General features: G+C 44.9%; 1 protein-coding gene and 1 long non-coding RNA gene across 6 annotated transcripts in view; one reads left to right on the plus strand and one right to left on the minus strand.

The window, feature by feature from the left end:
* The first annotated feature begins 6,976 nt into the window (after positions 1 to 6,976).
* Positions 6,977 to 22,754, plus strand: part of IQSEC3 (IQ motif and Sec7 domain ArfGEF 3) — a 100,040-nt gene continuing 84,262 nt past the window's right edge. For 3 of the 5 annotated variants that reach the window (XM_027467796.3, XM_027467847.3, XM_027467893.3), the window contains exon 1: positions 6,977 to 7,704. In XM_027467796.3, coding sequence (XP_027323597.2) covers positions 7,211 to 7,704 — 494 coding nt within the window. In that variant the 5' untranslated portion in view covers positions 6,977 to 7,210. The remainder of the gene's footprint in view (positions 7,705 to 22,754) is intronic. The other 2 variants (XM_027467948.3, XM_038173458.2) reach the window with 2 other exon arrangements.
* Positions 8,127 to 10,336, minus strand: LOC140002732 (uncharacterized). The gene is made up of 2 exons (XR_011810028.1): positions 10,250 to 10,336; positions 8,127 to 8,771 (listed from the first exon to the last, which is right to left on the minus strand). It is a non-coding gene; the product is annotated as an uncharacterized lncRNA (long non-coding RNA).

The following is a 22,754-nucleotide window of genomic DNA, read 5'->3' on the forward strand; positions in this document are numbered from 1 at the left end:
GAAGCAATTCCATCATGTTCCTAAAAGAAGAGTCAGAAACAAGTTCTTTCAGTTTTGAGTCACAGGTTCTCCCTTTTGGCTCTTCATTTGCTCCTTAAAAATCTTTTAGACACTAAAATACACCATAGAAATATTTATCAGAAGTCAGCATGTCTGAGCACAAGCGATCCTATTGATAAGAAAATTTGAAGGCCAAGGTTAACCTGAGCAGAAGCCTGACCCCATAAATAACAAGCAGCAAGTCAGGAACACATCTGAGCAGAGACCTCTTCAGCAAACATTCGACCTGCCTCTAGGTGGACCACACTGTGCATCAGCAAATATGAAGAATTACCTCAAAATCCCAAAGAATGACTTAACTTTTTAAAAAATGGTATCATTTAAAGAGTTCAGTCTGTTTAGCTTGCTAAAAATAATATCATCAGGTGATCTGATCAGTCACCTTCAAGGAGAGAAAAGCTTTAGGACTAGAGAGCTCTTTATCCTAGAAGAGAATTGTGTAAATACTCATGGCAGGAAAGTAAAAAGCATAGATTCAAATGAGAAAAATATTCCAACTTGTCAATACTGACAGGGATTAACTACTGGGACACAATATCAAGGAATGAGACAGGTTCTTTACCTTTTACTACCTTCATAGTTGCACCAGGGGCATTTCTGGAGATAGATTGTTCATACACTCAAGTTCCAGTTTCAATGGCTGCATGGGATTACATGGCATGTAGCGCATCAGGCCAGATGCTTTATTGATTTGTCCTGGCCTTAATTTCCCTGAAAAGTCAGCATCTGCTTACCCCTGTTACATAATAGGAGCACAGACCAAACAAGCCACTCTTTCAAGGTGAAACAGGACGCTGCTGTGGGGCTGCAAGCAGAAAGCACAGTAGTCGAGAGCAGTGCTCCCTCTACTTCAGATGAGGATTGCCTGAAGGCAGGAGGAGCCCTCTGGCAGCCTGGGTTTGCTTCTGCACCTAAAGGCCGGGCGGTATAGTCGGCACTCTTACCCACGCTCTGTAACCTGAAATCTGCAACAAGGTGAACTTTCTCTCTCATGTTATGGCTGTCAAATTGTTAATTCACACGGGTATCACAGAATCAGAAGCAAAGGGAAAATATCTTGTTCTAGAAACCGAACATAAAATGCTGAGATGTGGTAAGGATGAATACTTCGGTTTCTTTCATTACATTTTTTTTCCTCTTCAGTGGAGTACAGCTAAGCTGACATATAAATATATTAAACAGCTGCTCATCAGAAAAATACTATATTGTAGCCTTAACTGAAATTTATTCTGTTCATGGATTTTTTAATTTTTATTTTCTTGACTATATTTGATCTCTGCTACTGCAGAAAAATCTTCTACTTGGACTATGAGTTTAGACTTAACATTTTTCCATTCTTTTTTATTCCCTTCCCCCGTGTATATTATGCAAGGTCAGATCACACAAACTTGTCTCATCTGAAAATCCCTGTTTAATTCAGTGGGACTGGTCAGATAGGATTTGGAGAATCATGCTCATATTCCAGCTTTTTCACTTTACTGCAGTATTTACAAAAGACTCAAAAACTGTCAGTTCAAACAAAAACCTGACTGACACTGAATAAATGTCTCTGCATAGCTTTTGCTCTCTAAAATTAATCAATTAAGTGGGCAAAGCTTCACTTCATGAAAAAGACAGGAGATAATGTAACATTCAACAACATTAAAAAGGCAAATGCATTCCTAAGAGGGACTTTGATTCCTTTTAAGTTGCAGTAAATAATGCAAGGTTGCAATAGCACATTTCAGATATACTCAAGATTTTAAAACGTGTCAAAACTACACATCTCAGCTCAGGCTACAATACCGAATTTGTACCTTTTTCTTGATGAGCAGCTGTTTTAAAATATTTATATGTCAGCTTAGCTGTACTCCACTGAAGAGAAAAAAAAAAAAAAGAAGCAATGAAAGAAACTGAACTTATCACATCTCGGCTCTTTATGTTTGATTTATAGAACAAGATATTTTCCCTTTGCTTCTGATTTTTTGATACCTGTGTGAATTAACAATTTGACAGCCATAACATGAGAGAGGTGGTTCATTTGGTACAGATTTCAGGTTACAGAGCGTGGGTAAGAGTGCCGACTATACCGCCTGGCCTTTAGGTGCAGAAGCAAACCCAGGCTGCCAGAGGGCTCCTCCTGCCTTCAGGCAATCCTCATCTGAAGTAGAGGGAGCACTGCTCTCGACTCTGTGCTTTCTGCTTACAGCCCCACAGTGGTGTCCTATGTGATCGTGGGCAACACACTTGACTTGGTCTTAGCTTCAGTTTATCCATCTATTTAACAGGTGTAAGCAGATACAGACTTGGCTTAGACTCAGGATGGTGAAACATCTCTCATTGATCTGAATAGTTTTGGATGAGGCCTGAAGTGAAAGAAGCCTGAGTGAAAGAAGCATTTAGGAGATGCAGATTTTTTTTTCCCAGCCATGAATTATGCATGAGTACATTGTGATTGTCTTGATTCTATCCTCTATTTTGAAATTATTCATCTAATTCCTTCAGAAAATTTTTGGTCTGTAGGCTGTTTGCAAGTAGTTTTGAGATTTTCTACTTAAGCAGCTGCTAACTTCCAGGTGGGGGTGGAAAAGACCCATCTTCCCCCCAGAAAGCAGAATGGACAGGTGTCAACATAAGACTGTGATCATTCCCCTTCCCTTCCCTTCCCTTCCCTTCCCTTCCCTTCCCTTCCCTTCCCTTCCCTTCCCTTCCCTTCCCTTCCCTTCCCTTCCCTTCCCTTCCCTTCCCTTCCCTTCCCTTCCCTTCCCTTCCCTTCCCTTCCCTTCCCTTCCCTTCCCTTCCCTTCCCTTCCCTTCCCTTCCCTTCCCTTCCCTTCCCTTCCCTTCCCTCTTTAATTCATTTTTTTTTAAGACTATGTTATGCTTCTGTATGTTCCTCTTATCCTTCTTAGGAACTGGATGAAGATGGACACATTGGGAAACACCACTGGGTGTAGTGCTTTCACTCAAAATTCTGCCACAGGTTAAGGTCAACAGAAAGAAGGGGAGAACATGTTAGGTTAACTAAGGTGGGTTGGCCAACATTAAATCTGCCATTCCTTGAGCTCCAAGGACTTGACCTTGAACACCAACAATCTATGTTGTATTCAGGTATCCTTGTACAAAATCTCCTCCTAAAACGGAGACAATAGTAATAAATGCCTTATAAAAGTATGTATAAAAATCAACCAACCAATGAAAAAAAAAAAAAAAAAACAAACAAACACAAAACTATCATAAACTTATGATAATAAGACCACAAAATCATAGCTGGGAACCTAAGCTGTGTTCCCTGCTTCTCTGACTGATAATACTTTGGATACTGAATACCAGTAGAAAGTCATTACCTTGCAAGCCCTGGACCAGGTACGTGCTGGGGAACGAGATCAATGTGAGAAATGGAGAGAACTGCCTGGGTTTCTTGTGAGAAGCTCCTGTCCAGGAGAAGATGTAATTGTGAGGAAGGAAATGCCTTGAACAGAATCTCAAATGGAAAAACACGTGAAGTCCCTACCGGTCAGAAGGCTGGAGCAATTTGCTTGCATCAAGTTTCGGTGAGCTGCTGCAAATTGAAGAGGGATTAGAACCTCTCAGAAAAAAGTTACAAGAACACTCTGCAGTATTTTTTTTTTTCTGCAGATGAAACACCTGAAGATGTTACTACCTTCTGTGTCATGTATGCCTATTAATATACTAATTTATTGCTTCATTCTACTCTGACTGAAGTAAATATCTAAATAAATATAAAATTCAATCCTGTAATATTAGACCTTTCCATGAAATCCAAGGGCTTGACTCATTTGCATTTTGCTTTGTTTATATAATGCATGCTTATTTTAATTACTATTGCTGCACTTTAATTGTAATTCTCTGTGCAATGCCCGAGCACCTTGCTAAGTGGATAAGGGAAGCACTTTATTCCATAATAACATAATTAATCCATTATTATTCATTATTATTTTTTTTCTGGAATGGGCTGAAAAGAATCAGGACTTTGAAAAACACAATACCAACAAATTATCTGCAGCGAAAATAATTTTAACAGAATTCATACTTTCATCATCTTCACCATTGTTTTCCTCTTGATATCATCTCTCCTAAACAGAGGAGCAGCAGCATTTAATGACCTGAAGATTGGGCTAAATGCCAAGGATGCTCAAAATCAGAGATCACCCCCACCTCCCTGTCCCCTGCCCCGCTTCCAGCGTGGCCTTGAACAAGTCATTTAATCACTCTGTGACACCATTTCCCTGTTTCTGGTGGCTGCCATCCTAGCATTCACCTTCAACGGAACAGTAAGGTTTACTTCACTAATGTGCAGAGCTTTGCAAATGATATATACGAGGTACTGTGGCAGCGTAATCAAAGGGACACAATGATGGCTGGATAAAAGAGGAGGCGTTTCCTAGCTATGCGGGATTCTTGCTTACCGAGCAAAAGAAGACATTCAATTTCTTCTGATATCCTTGCAGATTCCTCTTGAATGAATACCCTCTCTTCATTGAATTTTCTTATTACGAAGGATTATGCAACCCTATTACCTCTTGAAATTTTGTAAGTAGATCCCTGCATAGTCTTTCATGTTAGGCACAAAAGCATTGTGCTGCATTTCCCTTTGGACATGCTCTCTGTAGAAACCTGGAAGGTCAGGGCTGGTCTTACCATTTTTGTCTGCCAGTCCCTAGACCCACACAGAAAACTGGTTTCTTTCTGATTCTCCTAGCTCATTCATTCTAAACTTACCAACCTATGGCTGTAGGTCCTTGTCTGTTTTATTTATGACAAAAAATTAAGAGTAGAAACTGGGCTAATGAGGCTGGTCAAGCAAATAAATGCTGCAAAAAAAGCAAATAAATATGTCAAGCCCATTCCACACAGTAAAATTCACGTTGCCTGATGAGCATTCAAGCACCATGACACAGGACTTCCAAGCTGTATGGCCTCATCCCTGGTCTTCCACACCAGGACACATTTTCTCGTTAGTTACTATTACCTTGAGAATACCTACCACAGCCTGTTGTACTGTATATGGATAGGCCAGCACAATGTTTATGGCCCTTATTTCGTCATTGCTTTTACCCAGGTGGGCAGAAAAGGAACCTTATGTCCAACACGAAGATAGAAATGTGCACAGAGCTAGCCCCTAATGCTGAAACAGCCTGTTCCATCCTGCAAGAGAAACAATCCCTGCCTAAAGTCTCTCCTAATGAGGACAAGGAAGCTCTCTTATCTTTGTGTGTGTGTGTGTACGTACACTAATGTACCAACAGCCATCCCATGTTCCTTCCCAGAGTGTACCCATGCCAAAAGTACATTATTTCCTCTGGTTTCCCTGGACTCCATTCCTGTGGGATAGGACTGAGCTGATGCTGCTCAGCAGTGTCTCTTGAAAGGAGGCAGCATACCAGCACAGTCTCCTAAATGATCATTTCTACGCTTACCCCAAAATATCTTAGGTGCTTTCATCTCCCCTGTGTTTCTGCGTATGCCTTTTCACGTTCCCCTACAACCATCTCTCACCTTGCTGCACAATGCCGGTTCCTGTTCAGCCGGCCCCCCCTCACAAGACATTAATGGCACAGCAGGCAGTGAGGTGGAGAAAGGTCTCTCTTAAATTTTTCCATTAAAATCATAAGTGTGTGGGATTTGAGTGCTCTTGGAGTTCACTCCAGGGTCTTCCCCTGACACAGGGGACATACGGCAATGCTTCACGATCCCCCAAAGCCACCTCTAAGTGCTTGCAAGAGAACTGTGAATAGCAGCTCCTTTTTAGAAGGAATCTGCGAACGGTTTCTAATCCTGGTGATCCTGTTTGCATCAGTTTACATTCCCAAGGCTATCTGTGAACAGAAAGGACTGGAAATACACCTTTCCGCTCAGCTGAGGCTGAGATTCTCCTTCACATTTCTCGGTCCCTCACTTCAGGAGCTCCTCGCTGTGGTGCGGTTTTTGCTGATCTGAAAAGGCTAAATGAAAATAGTCCTTCCCCCAAAACGATCTGCTTAAGGACAGTTGCTTTTCATTCTGTGGACCTGCACCTTTTTGATGCTCGGTCAGATCTAGTGATGGGCTTGCCTAAAATCAGGCGTGACTGCTTGCTGCCCCTCCTGGACCTTCAGAGCCAACACTGATTGCTGAGGTTGCTGCTCTGTGACCAAAACTCTTCACAGATCTGCACCAGAGTCCCTGTCAATAAGTGCGCTGCCTTTACCTGGGCTACTTAGCATGACAGAAAGCACGAGGGTTGTTTCCTCAGACCCGGGTCTGTAAGTCTGTGAACTCAGAGACGTGCACGAGGAAGGGCAAGGGAAGGCATTTCGCGAGAAATGGATATCACCTGCTCAGAAATGCAACCTGCACACCCAGGCAGAGCTCCGCACTTTGTCTGGTTTGCTTCCCAAGGAGCTGAAGGAAACCAGGGCTTCGGGGGACCAAGGCTTTGGGGAACCAAGGCTTTGGGGGACCAAGGATTTGGAGAAGCAGCAAGCTCATGGGGGTGCCGCTGGTTCCCCCATTTTCCTGGGGAGCTCCTTGCCCGCTGCGTGCTACCACCACCAAGCAGCACCGCTACCAGCAGGGCAGCCACCACCACCTCGAATTACACCGCTTTGCTTAAGCGCAACCAACAGAAAAAAAAACAATAAAAATTAAAAAAAATAATAAAAATAAAAGAAACCACTAAGTCATGACGGGAATTTATACACATAACATAGAAAGGCACCACGCAGGAACGCCACTGAGGGAGGGAGGCAGACCGGGACGGGGACAGGGACAGGGGCAGTGACAGGGTCTCCCCTCAGGCTCCCCTCCCTCAGCCGCCCCCTCAGCTCCCGCCCGCCCCCCTCCATCCCCCGGCGCCTGCGCGGCGGGGCCATGGGCGGGCTCTCGGCGCCCCCCCCCCAATAGGAACGGCTTCGCCCCCCCCCCCCCTCTCCCCCCGGCGGCCGCTGGCCGGGCGCGTGCCCAGGCGCGCGCGCGCTCGCTCCGGCGGGTGCGCGCCCGCCTGCCCGGCCGCGGGAGCGCGCCCGCCGCCCGCCCTCCCCGCAGCCAGGCGCCGCTCGGGCCGGCGGGCGGAGAGGGGCCCGCGGGGTCCGCGCAGGGAGAAGAGAGAGAGAAGGAGAAGGAGAGGGGAGAGGGGGGTGGGGGGGTGCGCGGTGTGTGGGGGGGTGGGCATGGAGAGCCTGCTGGAGAACCCGGTGCGCGCCGTGCTGTACCTGAAGGAGCTGACCGCCATCGTGCAGAACCAGCAGAGCCTCATCCACACCCAGCGGCAGCGCATCGACGAGCTGGAGCGGCGGCTGGACGAGCTCAGCACCGAGAACCGCAGCCTGCGCGGGCAGCGGCCGCCCCACAGCGAGCCCCCTGCCGCCACCGGGGCCGGGGGCCCCCCGGGACCGCCGCCCGAGCACCCCCCGGGGCCGCCGCCGCCTTCGCCGCCTTCCCCTCCGCCGCCTCCGCCGGGCCAGCCCGAGCCCCCCCAGCCCCAGCAGCACCCCCAGCCCCAGCCCCAGCAGCAGGCGGCGGGGGGCGGCCCCGGGGGCGGCCGGGCGGGCGGGCAGCAGCCCCCCGCCGAGAAGGAGGGCAGGGAGAAGGGGTGCTGCAGCGCCCTGCTCCACCACAAGACCCCGCCGCCCATCGGCAAGGGCATCCTCGGCCGGAGACCGGAGTGAGTGAGGGCTGAGGGGTGGGTGGGGGTCCGTGCTCCTTCCCCCTCCTCCGTGCTGCCTCCCCCCTGACCGCTTTTCTTCCAGGGGCAGGTGTCCGTGGCCAGCCCGAGCCCAGCATCGCGCCCTCCTCGCCTGGCACCGATCCCCGAGTCGTGGAGCAAACGCCAGCCCGGCGTGGCAGCGGGGAGCCTTTCCTCCTGCTCGCCCCAAGTCACCGGCATCCGCCACAAAGCCCCCCGACCCGCCGGGGAACATCCCCGCTCCTCCCCGGGAGCTGGGATCCTCCTCTCCCCGCTGCGAGGGGACGCCTGGGGGTGCGCATGGTGCCGGGGGGTTGGCGGGGGTACAGCTGCCCTGCGTATGTGTGACATTTAGGATGCGTATCGCTCTGGGTTGCCTTTTTTTTGGGTTGTTTTTTCTCTTTTTGGTGAGTGGTACCCGATGCTGAACCAGCTCATGAAAAGGACCAAGTGTTTTTTTAGCAGCGCAGAAAGCGTGACTGCTAGTGCTGGATGCTGATAGCGGTCTGTGTGCGTGCGTGTGTAGTAAACAAGGGTGAGCATTCCTGCACTCGAGCTGGTGGAAGAGGCGACTCCTGGAGTCTCATTTGCTTGGGTTTTGTGTCCCGTGTATGCTGTCAGTTCGCCAGCTGGTCATGACAACTGCACAGGGCATGGTGCTGGCCTTGGTTTAGGCGTTTGGGAGGCAGGGGGATGTTGTCTGCTCGAAGCCGGTTAGGGAACTCAGGGAGGGAAGGTGCTCAGCTTCTGATGTGGCTTCTCTCACGTGAGGAATTTGCTAGTGTAAGTAGTACAACTAGAGCTGCTCTTCCTTTCCGGAATGGGCCCTATTGCTTTGCTGATAGTGATGCCAAAATAAAGTACGCAGGACAGTGGATGGCCCCAGACGTCTTCCTTATCTCTTTTGGCACTTTTGAAACAAAGGGCCCCTTCTCAGTCGTCTTGGCTTTGAGCACAGAAGCGTGGCGATGATATGGAGCTGGATTTTCAGCCGGTGTAAGTAGAGTTACAGCACTTCACAACAGCAAGGCATCTACCACATGATTCTGTGAAAATCAGTAGAGAAATTACTATTAAAAGAAATACTAGTAAAGGACTACGTACGGTCAAGGCATGCTTGAATCCCAAAAGACGGGTCCGTACTCCTAAAATACTGCACCGTAATGATTCAATTTTGCGATCACACCTTAAAGGAAGCGTGTGTATTAAAATACACAGAGTGTTGGTACAGGTAGTAAGCATTTGCAGGATCTGGCCCTTATTCATCATGCAGTGGATGAAGTTTTAAAAAGACGTGGGGCCAGATCCTGAGCTCATGCTGCTCGAAATCCGGAATGGTTTGGTTGAAGTCACTCGGTTGAAAACAGTGAGAAATGCGTATAAAAATGCATAATCAACCTCATTGTTTTTGAAATAGTGAACCCCTGCAGTGAAGGCTCTGTTAGAAATGTCGTATTAGCAAGGGCTTTCCTTCCTTCCGAGCAGAGTTTCTAACATATGTCATTGCCCAGACTGAAGAATCAATTTCGGTGCAGAAGTCTAAATGCCTCCTCCTTATCCAAGCTTTTTTCTAGTGGGGTTTGGTTGGGACGAGAATCGTGGATCTGTTCCTCGTATCAAAAGGCACAAAGAGAAGTGCGTTAAGAACACAGGTGATCGCTGACAGATCGTACCACAATCTATAAATAACAGAGAGCTGGATACATAGATGTAGCCTTTTTGTGGAAAGTCAGGGCTGCTGCTGGGGATAACAGAGCAATCCCTGCAGCGCTCTTCACTCACGAAGATTGAAATAGACTGCTTCTGTTTCCTTCTATAGCATAGGCAAACCGAAGTCTTTGTATAGAAAGGGAAATAGGAAAGATGCAAAACAGTCTACAGTTCCCACTCCTGCCGGTTCCCTTTTTTCCCACTGATTGTGTACACCGGGTTTCATCCTCTCTCATCTCTGACTGTCAGAAGGAAATCAAAGGGACTGCAAAACCTAACTTAAAGGCAACTCGAATGTGGAGGATCTTTCACCGCCTTTTTGACAGCATGCCCAGTATCCCTTGTGATCCAGCTGGCCAACCTGAGAGTTGTATTTTGGCTTTTGCGTGACAGCAGGGGACATGTACTTTAATACCTACACAGATTAGGTGTCTGCGCTTCCTTCCTTCCTACGCAAATCTGAATGTGTTTTTCCCTGTAGTATGAACCCTGAAATTCAGTGTCCTCTGTTTTTTCCCCTTTAGCCAAGAGCATAAGAACTGGCTGCTCACTACAGAAAATGGCCACTCTAAACAGAACAGAAATGATGTTTTAGCATGACAAGACGCAGTGGCTGAAATGAAGGGCTAAAGCAGCACCCAGGCAGTGCCCGGCAATCACAGCCCGGTGATGGGATTTCCTCTGCCTCTCACAAAACAGGAGGTTCTGTGCAGCATGTTTAAATGTACTGGGGGTGCCCCGTCTCACCTCAGACAGCCCAGGGATTTTGCTCCATTTGATCTAGGATTGAGGTTTTTTTTGCAGCCCAGCTCACCTCAAGCCCTGGATAGAAGTGAAGAGCCGAGCTTTTGGACACATGTGACTATTCATGTCAAGTAGGGCAGTCTTCTGCAAGGGGCTGGGAAGAAAAAACAACAGAATCATCTTTTTAAGAGAAGTTCAGTCTTACTTTCGTTGTTAGCTCTCAAAAAATAGAATTTTTGTTGCTGTTGTGTGCGTGTTTTTTTTAATAAGAAAATTACATTTGTAAAGAGAAGAAAAATGCAATCCCTCCTCTAGAAGGGAAGAATTCCTGAGTTTTGCAGAGGCACACTAATTGTTGCCTCATGTTGCCTGAGAAAAGGTAGCCCTGAGCTTACCTATGAAAGGAGAGACAGGGAGAAAGATCTTTGCAGAGACTCTGAGCAAGAATTAGGCTGATTATTATTCTGTGGCATCTGTCTCTTTCTACCTTAGGAATCTATTGCATAAGCGCCTCACAGCTTTAAAAACAAAAAAATAAGGTCATTCGTCATGGAATGTTTTGCTTCAAAAATACAGGTTGCTAAATTAGCATGGCTTAGATCACCCTTAGGAGGCAGCCTCTTGTCTTAAGGGACCACCCGAAAGTATCGTCAAACGCCGTGAGTATAAATTTTCCTCCCCGTCTTTATCAGAAAACTGCCTTCTCTTCCAGTCCTCAGTACCCTTCATTGAGTATCAGAGAAACGCCACGGGGTTGAATTTAGCACATTAAGTCTAAATGGCCTGAATCTTGCTGTCTTTTTTTCGGTGAAAGTCTCTCAGTGAAGCTCTGCCTATGGAAGGACTTCAGATCTTGAGCCCGTGCATTATCTGGAAAACTGACTTTGGTTAATACGATTAAATAATAGTTAACATTCAGTTGCTGTTTCTTCCATCGAAAGGCGTAGGTGCAATTTACGAACATTCAGCGTAGCATTTAAGTCTTCTTTTAACCACGTCACCAACACTGGAAGCAGGTGTAGAAGCAGTATTTGTCTGGCACGACTTACAGAAGCTAAGTAGATCCTTTAAATTATTAGTCTCTGTTTGCTCTGCAAGATCGTCTCATCATGCAAAACAAACTCTTAGGACTCTTGGAAGAAATTTGCTAAAATCACGTTTTCCCAGAGGTCTTGGAGCTCATTTGGATTTGCATTAGGCTGAAACCTATTCTATTTTATTTTGTACTAATTTAGGACAGTATTTTTTATCTTATTAAAGAGGCGTGTTTTAAAAGATATTGTTAGAGGCATCTAGTCGGTGGTGTGGTCTGAGGCTGTTTGCTGTATTTTTGTTTAATTTCAAAAGCTCAATTATGTAACTTTGAAATGAAGATATTGCATATGCAGAGGTGCTGTTTTCCATAATTTCTCTTTTTAACTATGCATTAATGTTCTATTCTATGGATTATCTCCAGGGTAAAGGCATTAGACAAAATCCCACAGATTTCAATGGGTACTAACAATAACTGTAAATATTATGGCTTACTATTAACATATTTTGCTATATTTGCGCATTGCACCAGCACACACAAAGAAAAAAAAAAGGAAAAAAAAAAAGAAAAAAGGGAAAAAAATAAAAGGACAGAGCAACTCTGAATTGCCCATGTACCCCAGATACCCATCCCGTTCACTTTGGGTGCACAAGCAGTGCTACATATGCCCTCTGCTTTCGCTCTTTTGGATTCAGATTTCCCCCAGCCTATTTCAGAGTCTGACTCCCTTGAGCTTTCACACACCAGAAATAGTTGCATTGGGGCTGCCCTGGGTTCTGAAAATCCCTGCTAGCAAGGCACAGTTTCAGCATCAAAAGTTACTTGGAGTAGAGCGCTGTAAGCCGGTTTCAAACGACAGGGGGTTGCATTGGCATAGCTGCATGGATGCCAAAGCCCTGCTCAGACGAGAATGAAATAAAGATTACAATGGGAGGAGAAAAAGTAGAGTCTCTGCGACTGTGTCCCATTTTAAGATACATCTGTACTGGTTCCATTCACATGGTAATCAGCCTAAGACATTCTTTACGGTACGAACACACCTGCGTCATATCTGCATCAGGGCCTATAAAGTCCCAGGCGAAGGAATATGGAATTAATGATTCATAACAATATTATAAGAGATCACAGATGAGGCAAGAGAAGGAAAAAGTCTCAGCTTAGGAGGAGTTCAGGATGAAATTCTAGGCACAAAATTGCCTAGTGAAGATGGCATGAGGAATTCCCCCCACGGGGACAGGACTGCAATATGGTGCTATATAACGTCCTGGCCAGAGAAACACACTATCAAAGCCTAAAAATGCTGCTATGGAAAGTCTTACTGGCTGGCTGGGAGCTTGGGGAAGGAGTCTATGTGCAGTACTGACTGTTGTGCTTGGCGATATTTTTATGTCACTCAGCTGTATGCTCTGCTGCAGCCAGGATGCTCTTCTCTGGTGGCAAGGGTACCTTTCTTGCACATGCTTTGTATCGGCCCGCTTGGTGTCACTTCCGTGGCAGACCCGAGGTTAAGGATCACCAGGGGACTTCAGGAGCCATGGGCTTGCATGGCAACACTGTTAGCAATCAGAAGAATTCATGCATAGCTGTTTGGAAATTGTGTACATGGAAAAATGCCCCAAATGACAAGGTATTAAAGACACCTTTGAGAATTTCTGCCAGGTGACTCTTGGGCTGGTTGTCCCTTTCTTTGCAACACACAGAGCACGGAAGGACACCCATCTCTTTGAGATTGCAACAAGTGACTGATACTTCCCGGTCCTTCATAAAAAGATGTGCACATGGGAATATACAGTTTGGGCATGGTACATACAGTTTATGCATGCAGCAAGTGGCTACTTACATGAGGCACAGACTGTCCACGTTTCCACCTGCACCCTACATAAAATTATTTGCACTTTTATTCAGGGCAAGCCAGCGAAGTCTAGCCTTGGGATGCTTTTCTAGTCCTTGGTTGAGGCCAGACCAGAGCTTGCTAGTGGGCAGTTTGGTCTTTGATTAATTTCGGCATCTCTCTACTCATTCAAAGGAAGTGTTTGCCTGATAAAACAAAAAATATTTATGCAGTATACTTATCTATAAGTACCTATAGATAAATGGATGTGTTAGATTGTAGCGATATGCCTATCTTACACTTCTATTTTTTTTCCTTCTGTGTTGTAAAGCAAGTAGAAAGAGTAAAAAAGAGCTACGGTCTCAATCGTATTGTATTAGGGTTTATAGACCCTCTGCTTTTGCTGTTGGTTTCCCTATAATCGCCTAGGTGCTTTTTCCCCCTTTCTTTTAGTTCAATGATATTTTTTTTTCCATTATTTTTTCCCTTTTTTTCCACCCTCATTCTCTGGTATGAAACCTTTTGTTGTTTCTCCCTTAGGAAAACATTATAGAAAGGCAGAAATATTCCTCTGTGTAACAGATGGAAAATATTTCATTTGACATAAATTACCTGTAGCCTGTAATCATGGCTTGGTCCACATTCCATGGAACCATGTAGGAACAAATGAGCAAACGAGAAAATAGTCATTTATGGAGACAAAGCTTGAAATGTGACCTTTTTTTCCTTTCCTTTCATACCTTTAAGATACATATATATCTAAATTTTCCCCCCCAAAGAGTAGTATCCTGAAACAAGGTAATAATATTCTTATCTATTCTGGAATTTGTCATTTCATTTAGCTAAGCCCTAGGTGAGAAAATGAGAGTTGGATTTGTTGTGCGCAATGGCTCTGTTTAAGAGGCAGAAAGGTCCTAGTTAGAGTAGTGGACTAACAATCTTAAGATCAAAGTTCAATCCTTCCTAAATGTATTTTTAACAGCCTTCTGATGCTGGACAGTCCCTTTCATCTCTGTATTTTTTAAGATCTGTAGCAAAGCAAGTGGGGATATATTGTTACAGATAAGAGTGGGCAGACAGATCAGGAACAATCCTGTTTATAAATTTCAGCATAGGAAGGAGTATAAATCTCCTGTCGTTACTTGCAATGTGTACTGCAAAGCAATATGTGTATTTGCACATATGAGAGAGAATGTATTTGCATGAGCATTTGCCTACTGTATGTGTCTAAGAGCAAAGTTGCAACAGCACCTAGCTTCTGTGCCTTTTACATACAGAAAAGCAAATTGTCAGCTGGAGGAAATCAGTGTATCTTTACTGACGTCAATACAGCCATGGCAATTTACATCACCTGAGGATCTGCACCAGATTTTGTGCATCTGTCCTCACACACAAATACACATGCATCCACTAGTGTAAATGAGCGTTGACAATAGCAATAGATAGCGACTGATCACAGAGATAACACTGAACAATGAGAAAGCCATTAAACAGCGTTCTGATCCTTCATCTAGTAGGTTTGTAATATTTTCATACGGTATTTTAATTTAAGTTAGGCATTTTGCCGCTGTAGGCTTATAAATATATATTTGTTCTGTTTTATAATGTTCTTTTTCTGCGCTCTACTTTTTGTGTACACTCACAGTCTGCTTCTCACACAGGTATTATTTTTATTGCCTTTGCTGAAATGATGTCCATTGATCAGCTGTTATTTTCATGTGCTCTGAAGTTATAACTTTCTGACAGGGATAGAAGGGAATCAATATTTTCCATGATTAGTCACATCTGAGAAAGGGTATTTGGGGGAAATTGAACTGATTTTGAATAAGAAAGAAAAAGTGACAAACCTTATCCTTCCTGCCCTCTTCTAGGTGAAAACAAGGGGGTCTGTGAGCTGCAGAGCTAATGAAACTTGGCTTCCAAAAGATTTGTGTCATGGTGACATTTTCTAATGCCTGACAAGATGTGAGTTCTGATCTACTCTTCTCCCGGTGCTGAGGCTTTTATAACATCTCTCCCCAACATGGAGACTTCTGTGTGAAATGAGTTCAGCTCACTCTGAAGTCTTTCCCTCAGTGGAGAACCTACAAAGTTCTCTCTGTTCCACACCACCAGCTATTTTCATGGAACTTGTAAGAGGTTAATCTCTCAGAGATCATGATTACTCACTCAAACTTGGCTTAGTTACAAAGTAGGAACCAACACAGAGGCGCATACGCACACATGCACACACAGAAAGACAGAGACACATGCTCAGAAGGAAAAAATAAAAGAATATATGGTCACAGAAAACCTATTTTGCTTAGGAATCCAGGCAGTAAAGACCCTAGGTATTATTTTTTTTTAAATTATCTCTCCAGTACCTTGAAGTGGCTGAGCAGTCCACTCCAAATTTGTGACATTTTCCTGAAGCTAGTGTTCTGTGTGCCTTTTAAAAGTCTTGGAATATTAAAATTGCAATGAACTGGGAAATTACTGTAGGAATTCAGTGGGCACTAGGTGGAGGTTTACCATTGGCAAATTAGTCCTCCCTGTTACTCCTCCTGGCTTCACACATGAAATTGGTGGATCATCTTAATGCACCTGCCAGGATTTGCATGGTCATGGGCTGCTGCTGAGACAATTAGTACTAAAGAGGTTGATTTACATTTGCACTAAAGCATCTCTGTCATTCTCAAGACCAGTAGAAAACTGACACTTCGAATGTTATGGATCTTAAGGAGGCTTGGGGTTTTCTGTGCTTTGGATGTTTTTCTCAAATTCTGACCATTCTATTAAAATTCAGGACCTTGCTGTCGATCTGTTTGTCTCTCTCATGTCGATTTCCAGGCAGTCCTCCAAAGCGGTTCACACTATTCTGCTCCAGTGCGAGAGTTGCTCTGATGGCACCTCCTTCAGCCTCAGCATCCAGCATCTTCTTGCTGCTGTGCCTGCGTGGGCACCGCCTCTGTGCAGCATTCTTGGATCTGCCTCCTGGAGAGGTGTGGTTTTGGCACTGAGGTCCTTAGTGGACCCTATACGTGATGACATTTTGCAAAAGAGAGGTACCTCTCCAGATCTGTAGAGGTTATTACCTTTCTTTCTACTTCAGTGATGGAACCAAGCTCAGACCTTTCTTTCCTTTCTTTTACCCCTCCATGAGAAATACTGTTTGAGAAATACTCCGATGGGCTGCTCCAGGAAAAGTTTCATCTCTTCAGTCAGTTCAGCATCCTCACAAATGCCCTTGTCTTTCATTTGCTGATTTTTAATTTGCAAATCCATTCCCAGTAGGACACCAGTAAATTGCCTGTGTCTGCCTAGGTGCTCACATGGCCCCCTTCACCATAGTAACTGAGTATCTGGATTTGTCCTGAGGCCCCATGCTGATATCCATGCACACTGGACCACTAACCTTCATCTGAACTTGCAAAGAATCTGAGGAATCACTCTTTTCTCTGAGAATTCCTTGGTTCTCATGCCAAAGACCCCTCTACAAGCAGTTTTCTTCAATAATGTTTTGAGCCAATAAATCTATATCAAGTCAAACTCCTAATATAGATAGACTGCATGGCTCTGATCAGTAACTTGCACTGTTTTAAAATCCAGGTAAGTCTAAGAGCCAGATTCAGTTATCAATTAAATGCAACTAAGTGGCTGAACTGACTTAACATCTTTGAAGGGATGTGAGATAACACTCGTACTTATCATCTACGTTAACAGTTCTACTTGAACTGACTTCTGTGCCACCACTGGAGCTAGTTCATTTGAGTTAGCTGTTAGCCTGTCAGCTTCTGTGCATGCTTGCCATGCCATTCATTTGGGATGGCACAGCCAACTGCTGTAATGTTTCCCCCAAGAATTCTTTATTACTCATTTGGGAAAATACCGATCTCCATGTTAGCTGCAGCAACATCCACTGCTGGTCCCTTGTTTCTGCCAGGAAAGGAGTGTTTGTCAAGCTGAATACATAAATATTTGACTTAGCCGACATGCTCTGGTTGGAACTATTATATCACCTCTGTCACCTCATTTACCATGGCTCTTATGCTGACAAGAAGACAGGGAATACCAGATTGCGTCCTTGATGGATGAAAAGCATTGGCAACCCTCACCCCCCAAAAAAACAAAACAAAACCAACCAAACAAAAAAGACCCACACCACATTATCAGATATTTGAGGGTTTTTACCCTCCCAAATATGGAGAAAAGAATCTACTCCTTTTTTACGGAAGGGATCAGACTTCTGCTGAACTCTAGTTGCTTTCAGCAAGTCATTTTACTGGTCAGCAGAAGAAAGGAAATATTAGTAATGGGAAGAGTGGAAGAAGAGGATGAGAGGCATCTACTGTGTGTCTCTGTTCTCTGCTAAGGGCAACCTTCAGGCGGGTTTTAAGTCTGTATTAATCTGCTCTTCATATCCCAAGCCTGGAAGCGTGGCTGTGGCATTGCCTCAGGACTGCATCCCAGGGGTGTGAGCATCTGCATGCTCTCCAAAGCCTGCGCAGCAGTCACAGAATAGGTATACCCTGCTTCTGGGTTCTGCAGAGGTTGTCTGTGCACGGGGATACAGGCCAGCAGAGGAGTGGACAACAATGCAGAGGAGTTCAAAGGGTAAGGAGAGACTGGCAACTAGACTGCAGGGGTACCAGGAGCCTCAGTAACCTTACCCTGCAGAGGCTGTGAGGTGCTTGAATGCCTGGTTCTTTTATGTGTGTGACTGTAATGATACTTTAATGTAGCTGGGGGGAGGGAAGGAATGACAGGGGTTTATGTTCTATTTTTATGAGGCTTCCTACACAGGAGAAATTATTAATAAACAGCACACACTGAACATTACCCTTAACAGATACTGACTGCTTGAAGCTACCTTCCCAGTCTGCAGCTCCTGTGCTCAAGGAGCACGCCACCGTATGCCCAGAGTATGTGTGGTTAGCTCTCATCACTGTGGGATGAGTTTTTCGGACCTCATGAAGAAATTTACCAAGCATTTTGACCAAGCAGTTTAGCCTCCTCACTGCCTGGGAGATCTCCAAGAGGTATCCGGAGTGCTAGGAGGAGACAGTGGCTGGAGGGAGCATCCCTTTCAGGATGCCCCCGCCTGACATTAGCACCTGCTTTTCAGACTAGATGTTGGGGACCACAGCCGCCCGCATCCTTTCATAGGATATGCACACAGAGAGCAAGGGCATTATCCCTGTCCACATGCTGGTGTAAATCTGTCAGCGTGTTCCTCTCACTATTTTGTCTAATTGACAGCAGGGCCCATTCTTCATTGTCTTCCTCCTGTGAAGTTGTTTTTTCTTTTGTGACAGGGGTTTGAAACGCTAGCAAATCCTCACTGAGCAGTTCACATTCCAGTACCTCAAGCACAAATGATAATATGACTTAGAAAACACTAAGGAATCAGGGCCATTCTTCTGCTTTATTTTTTTTTTTTTTTAAAGGCTTCATTGCAAGCTGCTATGGCCACCTCTCATATCTAACACCAGAAACAGCTGCATTTCAGAGATGAGCACATTCACACAGTAATGTTACAATTTCTAAATTGCTTAGGGAAGTAATGCACTTATTGGCAGGTGGGATATTGCCAGTGTATGTCCCTACCAATATATAAAGGTGCAGCAAGTAGAAAGTATTTAAGCTTTTCCTCTAGTACATCTCTCCCCATGACAAGATCTTGCTGCAGGACGGATAATAGAAAGACCATGCAAGAATAAGTAATAATAATACTACTGACTCTTCTGCATCACTCTTTATCAGTAGACCCTTCAGTGCTTACAAAGGCAGCCCTCATTTTACAAAAGGGGATGAAGAGATGGAAAATGTTTTGCTTGAGTTCACCCAGCTATCCAAAGCTGAGAGTAAAACCTGTGTCCCAGGGCTCTGATCTGTCAAGTAGGCTGTAGTGCCTTGAAAGAAGGAGACAAACAGGACAAGAAGTGTTAAATGTTATGAGGTCACTTCTGTGGCATAAATAACACTGCCCTAAATGCTGAAATCTGATTCACTCTCTGGACAGCTTGATATCAGGAAGAGTTTTGCCCAAATAACAGTCTAGAGGTTGGCCAAAAATCCCTAACAGCCACTCATGATCGTTGTCATATATATATTTATATATATATATTTATTTATTAGAAAGAATGAGCAGTGGAGGCTGGAGGTAAGGTTGTCTTGAACGTGAGCAATTAAGACACATGGTTTCAGGTTGACAGGGCTGTGAATGTGCATTACCTGAAAGCCCAGCAAGGTTTACAAAGGCAGCTAGTCCAGAAAAAAAGTGTGGCTGAGTCAAAAGGTGATGTCTAACTTGCTGGAGTGTTTTGCTTCTTGCAGCAATCAATTGCAGATTGCAGAGAATGATGCGGGGAGGGGGTAGTGCTACAAGGGTAGTCTGAGAGCCTACAGTCTCTGCTGTTTCAGTCTGGTTAATGGGAGACAGCTCAGTAAGCACGTGGAAGACACCAAAAATCATTCCTCTCGTGGGAGCAAAAGGAAAAGCCTCCCACAGAGGTAGGCACTGCATGTGAGCTAGGGAAGTGGAAAGTAATTATCACAGCTGTGCATATGAATAAGTTGACAGAGTGCCTTCTCCAGAAACCACTGCCTAGCAAGATGCAGTTCCTTCTTCCCACAGCTATATTTTCCCTCCCCCTCTTCTGTTAAATACAGAGCCATCCTGGGGTCTGCTGCCTTCGTCCCCTCCTCCCCTGATGCAATCAGCAGTCCGTGCAAACAGCTAGTCCTGCAGACAGATTCAAAGCCTTGCTTGGTCAGATCCTTCCTGCCTCATCCAAGGAGAACTCTTGCATGACTGAGATGTGTAGCTTAATGGATGCTGGGCTGAGGCTTCTTCTCATTTCCAGTAATAAGAGGAGCACTCACCTTCTCCCATCCCTCTGCTTTGTGGTACGGTGCTTGATGGTAACAAAGTTCCATTAGCGCAGTCTGGTTTTCTCTTACCATCCCTTTGTAGAGGGACTTGTCTTATAACATGGTGTTTTGGCAGGAATCCTCCGTCCTGCCTTTGTTTTCAGTACGTATTGGGGCAGACTCCACCACTTCACAAATCTGAAGGGCAAAGCTCTTTGGCACACTGTCATGCATGTATGCATTTGGGGAATTTTTCTGCGGCTTGAATCCATTTCCCACAGTCAGGGGATGTATTCGGTAGAGACCTAGCCTGCATTTGGGAATGAAAAGAGATGACAAGAGAGATCTGGAGCAAGGGCAGGAATACCTTCAGGATGTAAATGTGCTTTGGATTTTTCTGGAGTTCCTTTCTCTTACCAGCAAGGAGTTATTTATGTTGGTTGCTTTTTCCTCTCAGCTTGCATTGTAGGAGAATAACAATTTCCTCAACTTGAAAGGACTCTGCACCTGAGAATCAGGACGTCACTCTCTTTCCTTTATCTTCCAGCTCTATTTGTTATTTCTCCATTCTGATTTCATTTGCTGCTGTTTTGAATTCCTTGGGGTGAACACTAGCAGGAAGCACAATTAGTAACTGTCCCTTGGGATGCAGGATAATTGGAGATATCTCCAAAAAAATAAAAAATAAAAGCTAAACTATGACCAACTCATGACATTTCTCAATTATTACTCCTTTTATTAACATTAGGAAGAAAAGTTAGGACCTGTTTGGCTTCTGATAGCAACAGTAGCATTTGAAATGATACCAGAAAGAATAAAACTTCCCCTCAGGAAGAGAATATGGCCCCCCTCTCACAACTTCAGTCTCCTTCCAGACAGTGCCTCCTTTTCATCCTTACTTGCCTGGCCCCTGCTCCTCTTTCTCCTGGCAGTTAATTCCTCTTTTTTTTCCCCCCCCACAAAATCTCCATTCTGCAGCTGCGAGAGGCCAGTAGTGCAGATAGCAGCTACACCATGAAGGCAGCACAGGAATATAGCACGGCTGAGAGCACGGCTGTGATGAAGGCTTCTGGTGCTGGCTTCCAAGATAGCTGTTGGTGGGAGGATGGGGAGCATGGCACGTCTGCAGGGCCCGAATAGTGAATCAGTAGGGTGAAGGGGCACGTGGCTGATGCACCTGAATCCCCAAGAGAATACATCTTCCTTCTGTGCTTCCCTCTAGACATACATCTCTGTGCAGAGAGGGGAAGTCTGAAGGAATGAGGGTGAGCCTTAAGTACTTCATGTCCTGTTTTTTTGTCTGAAAACTTACGTGGGTTTCAGGAATCCAGTGAATTAACAAAATCAACAGTAAGGAAAGATTGAAAGAAGGATTTACCCAATCATTTAAAAAATGGCTTATATTTGACTGTTTTGTTTAATGGTATGGTGATGACTACAGGAAAAAAATTCTCTTTTGACCTGTGTTTTGTGCTTCAAAGAGTAAGTGACCACATTCTGAACCTGAGACTGAGAAGGCTTCAGAGACAGCTTTAGAAGACAGCTTTAGAATAAGCAAAAAGGGATTCATGCTACAAGAAGGAAAGAACTAAGTGGAGGCTTCTAAGCAAGAGGAAGCTGAGCTTTGGGAACTTCAGGCAGTGCACTAGAAAACAGGTGGGCTCTAGAGGCAAATGAAATGCTGACCCGTCACCCAGTTCCTGCTATCAGCTGAAACAAAGAGCCATAGCTGCGTATCAGAGAACTGATACTACTAAAAGTAAATGTAGCATTCCTCAGTATCAACTGCCAGACCACAGGCCATAGAGCTGAAAGATGGTTCAATGTTCCTCAGCACTCCATTTCTAAGGCATTTTAGTAGGCAATCTGGCAGGTGCTGTGAGATGCTCAGCAGCTGCAGCTTTGTTTCATCACAAACTTTATGGGTGTCTTTGTTGATACCAACACCATAGCAGGGGATGCTCTTATTTAAACTGAAACATTTTGGCTGCTGCCACTACCCTCTGCTGGGTGGGGAAAGCTTTGAGGGCAAGAAGTTCATGAAGTAGGTGTCATGCCTGGAATCTACCTTGACTTTGCTTATTGAACTGAGCTTAGTGACTTGTGCCCACCCTTGTAGGATAGGTATTTCCCCAACTGGCAAACTCCAGTTTGGTCAGCAGTGTTGCTGCGCAAGACCAGGACTTCATTTACAAGTTAGGAGTTGCTGGTCAGAATTGAGATGAATGGTCCTGATGACTAGCAGGATTCAGTTGTGCTGGCAGTCGCACAGGTGCTCAGGACTGGGCTGGTGTAGATACTGCAAGTGGGGAGAAACTGCAGAGCTGCACAAGGGAAGCCTCACCTGCACTGTGCTCGGCACCAAGCAGTTGTTATTCATCTTTCACTTTCCCAAGCACCGATACTTGTATAAATTATGAAAAAAAGGTTCCTCAAATGCAGCAGGAGAGGTTCTTTAGCTTCATATTTATGAACTTAGATAAAAGAGAACTTGATATGAATCTGGACAAGTAGCATCTCAATTTTATCATGCTCATGATGATGATGAGTGCCAGCGTAGGTTGATTACTTGCTACTGACCCCTCCTGTTCTCTCTTGCTTTGTAAGGTTCTCCCTCTCAGGGAGCTCCTTTTCACTGAATGGTTTGGGCTGGTCTTTGTCTTTTCAGCATTGTGATTTCCACTAGCACCAAGACAGAAATTGCCTCATTTGTTAATAGATATTCTAGTTAATAAAAGCAGGTCCTTCCACTGAGGATATTTCTGGCCAGCTTTGCAGGATGGAAATGCTGTTCCAGTGGCACAATGCTGGTGCACAAGTGCGAATGCTTGCACCTTTTGGTGTAACTCATGTTGACAC

The sequence above is a fragment of the Anas platyrhynchos genome, chromosome 1, assembly GCF_047663525.1.
Source record: "Anas platyrhynchos isolate ZD024472 breed Pekin duck chromosome 1, IASCAAS_PekinDuck_T2T, whole genome shotgun sequence".
NCBI classification, from domain to species: domain Eukaryota; kingdom Metazoa; phylum Chordata; class Aves; order Anseriformes; family Anatidae; genus Anas; species Anas platyrhynchos.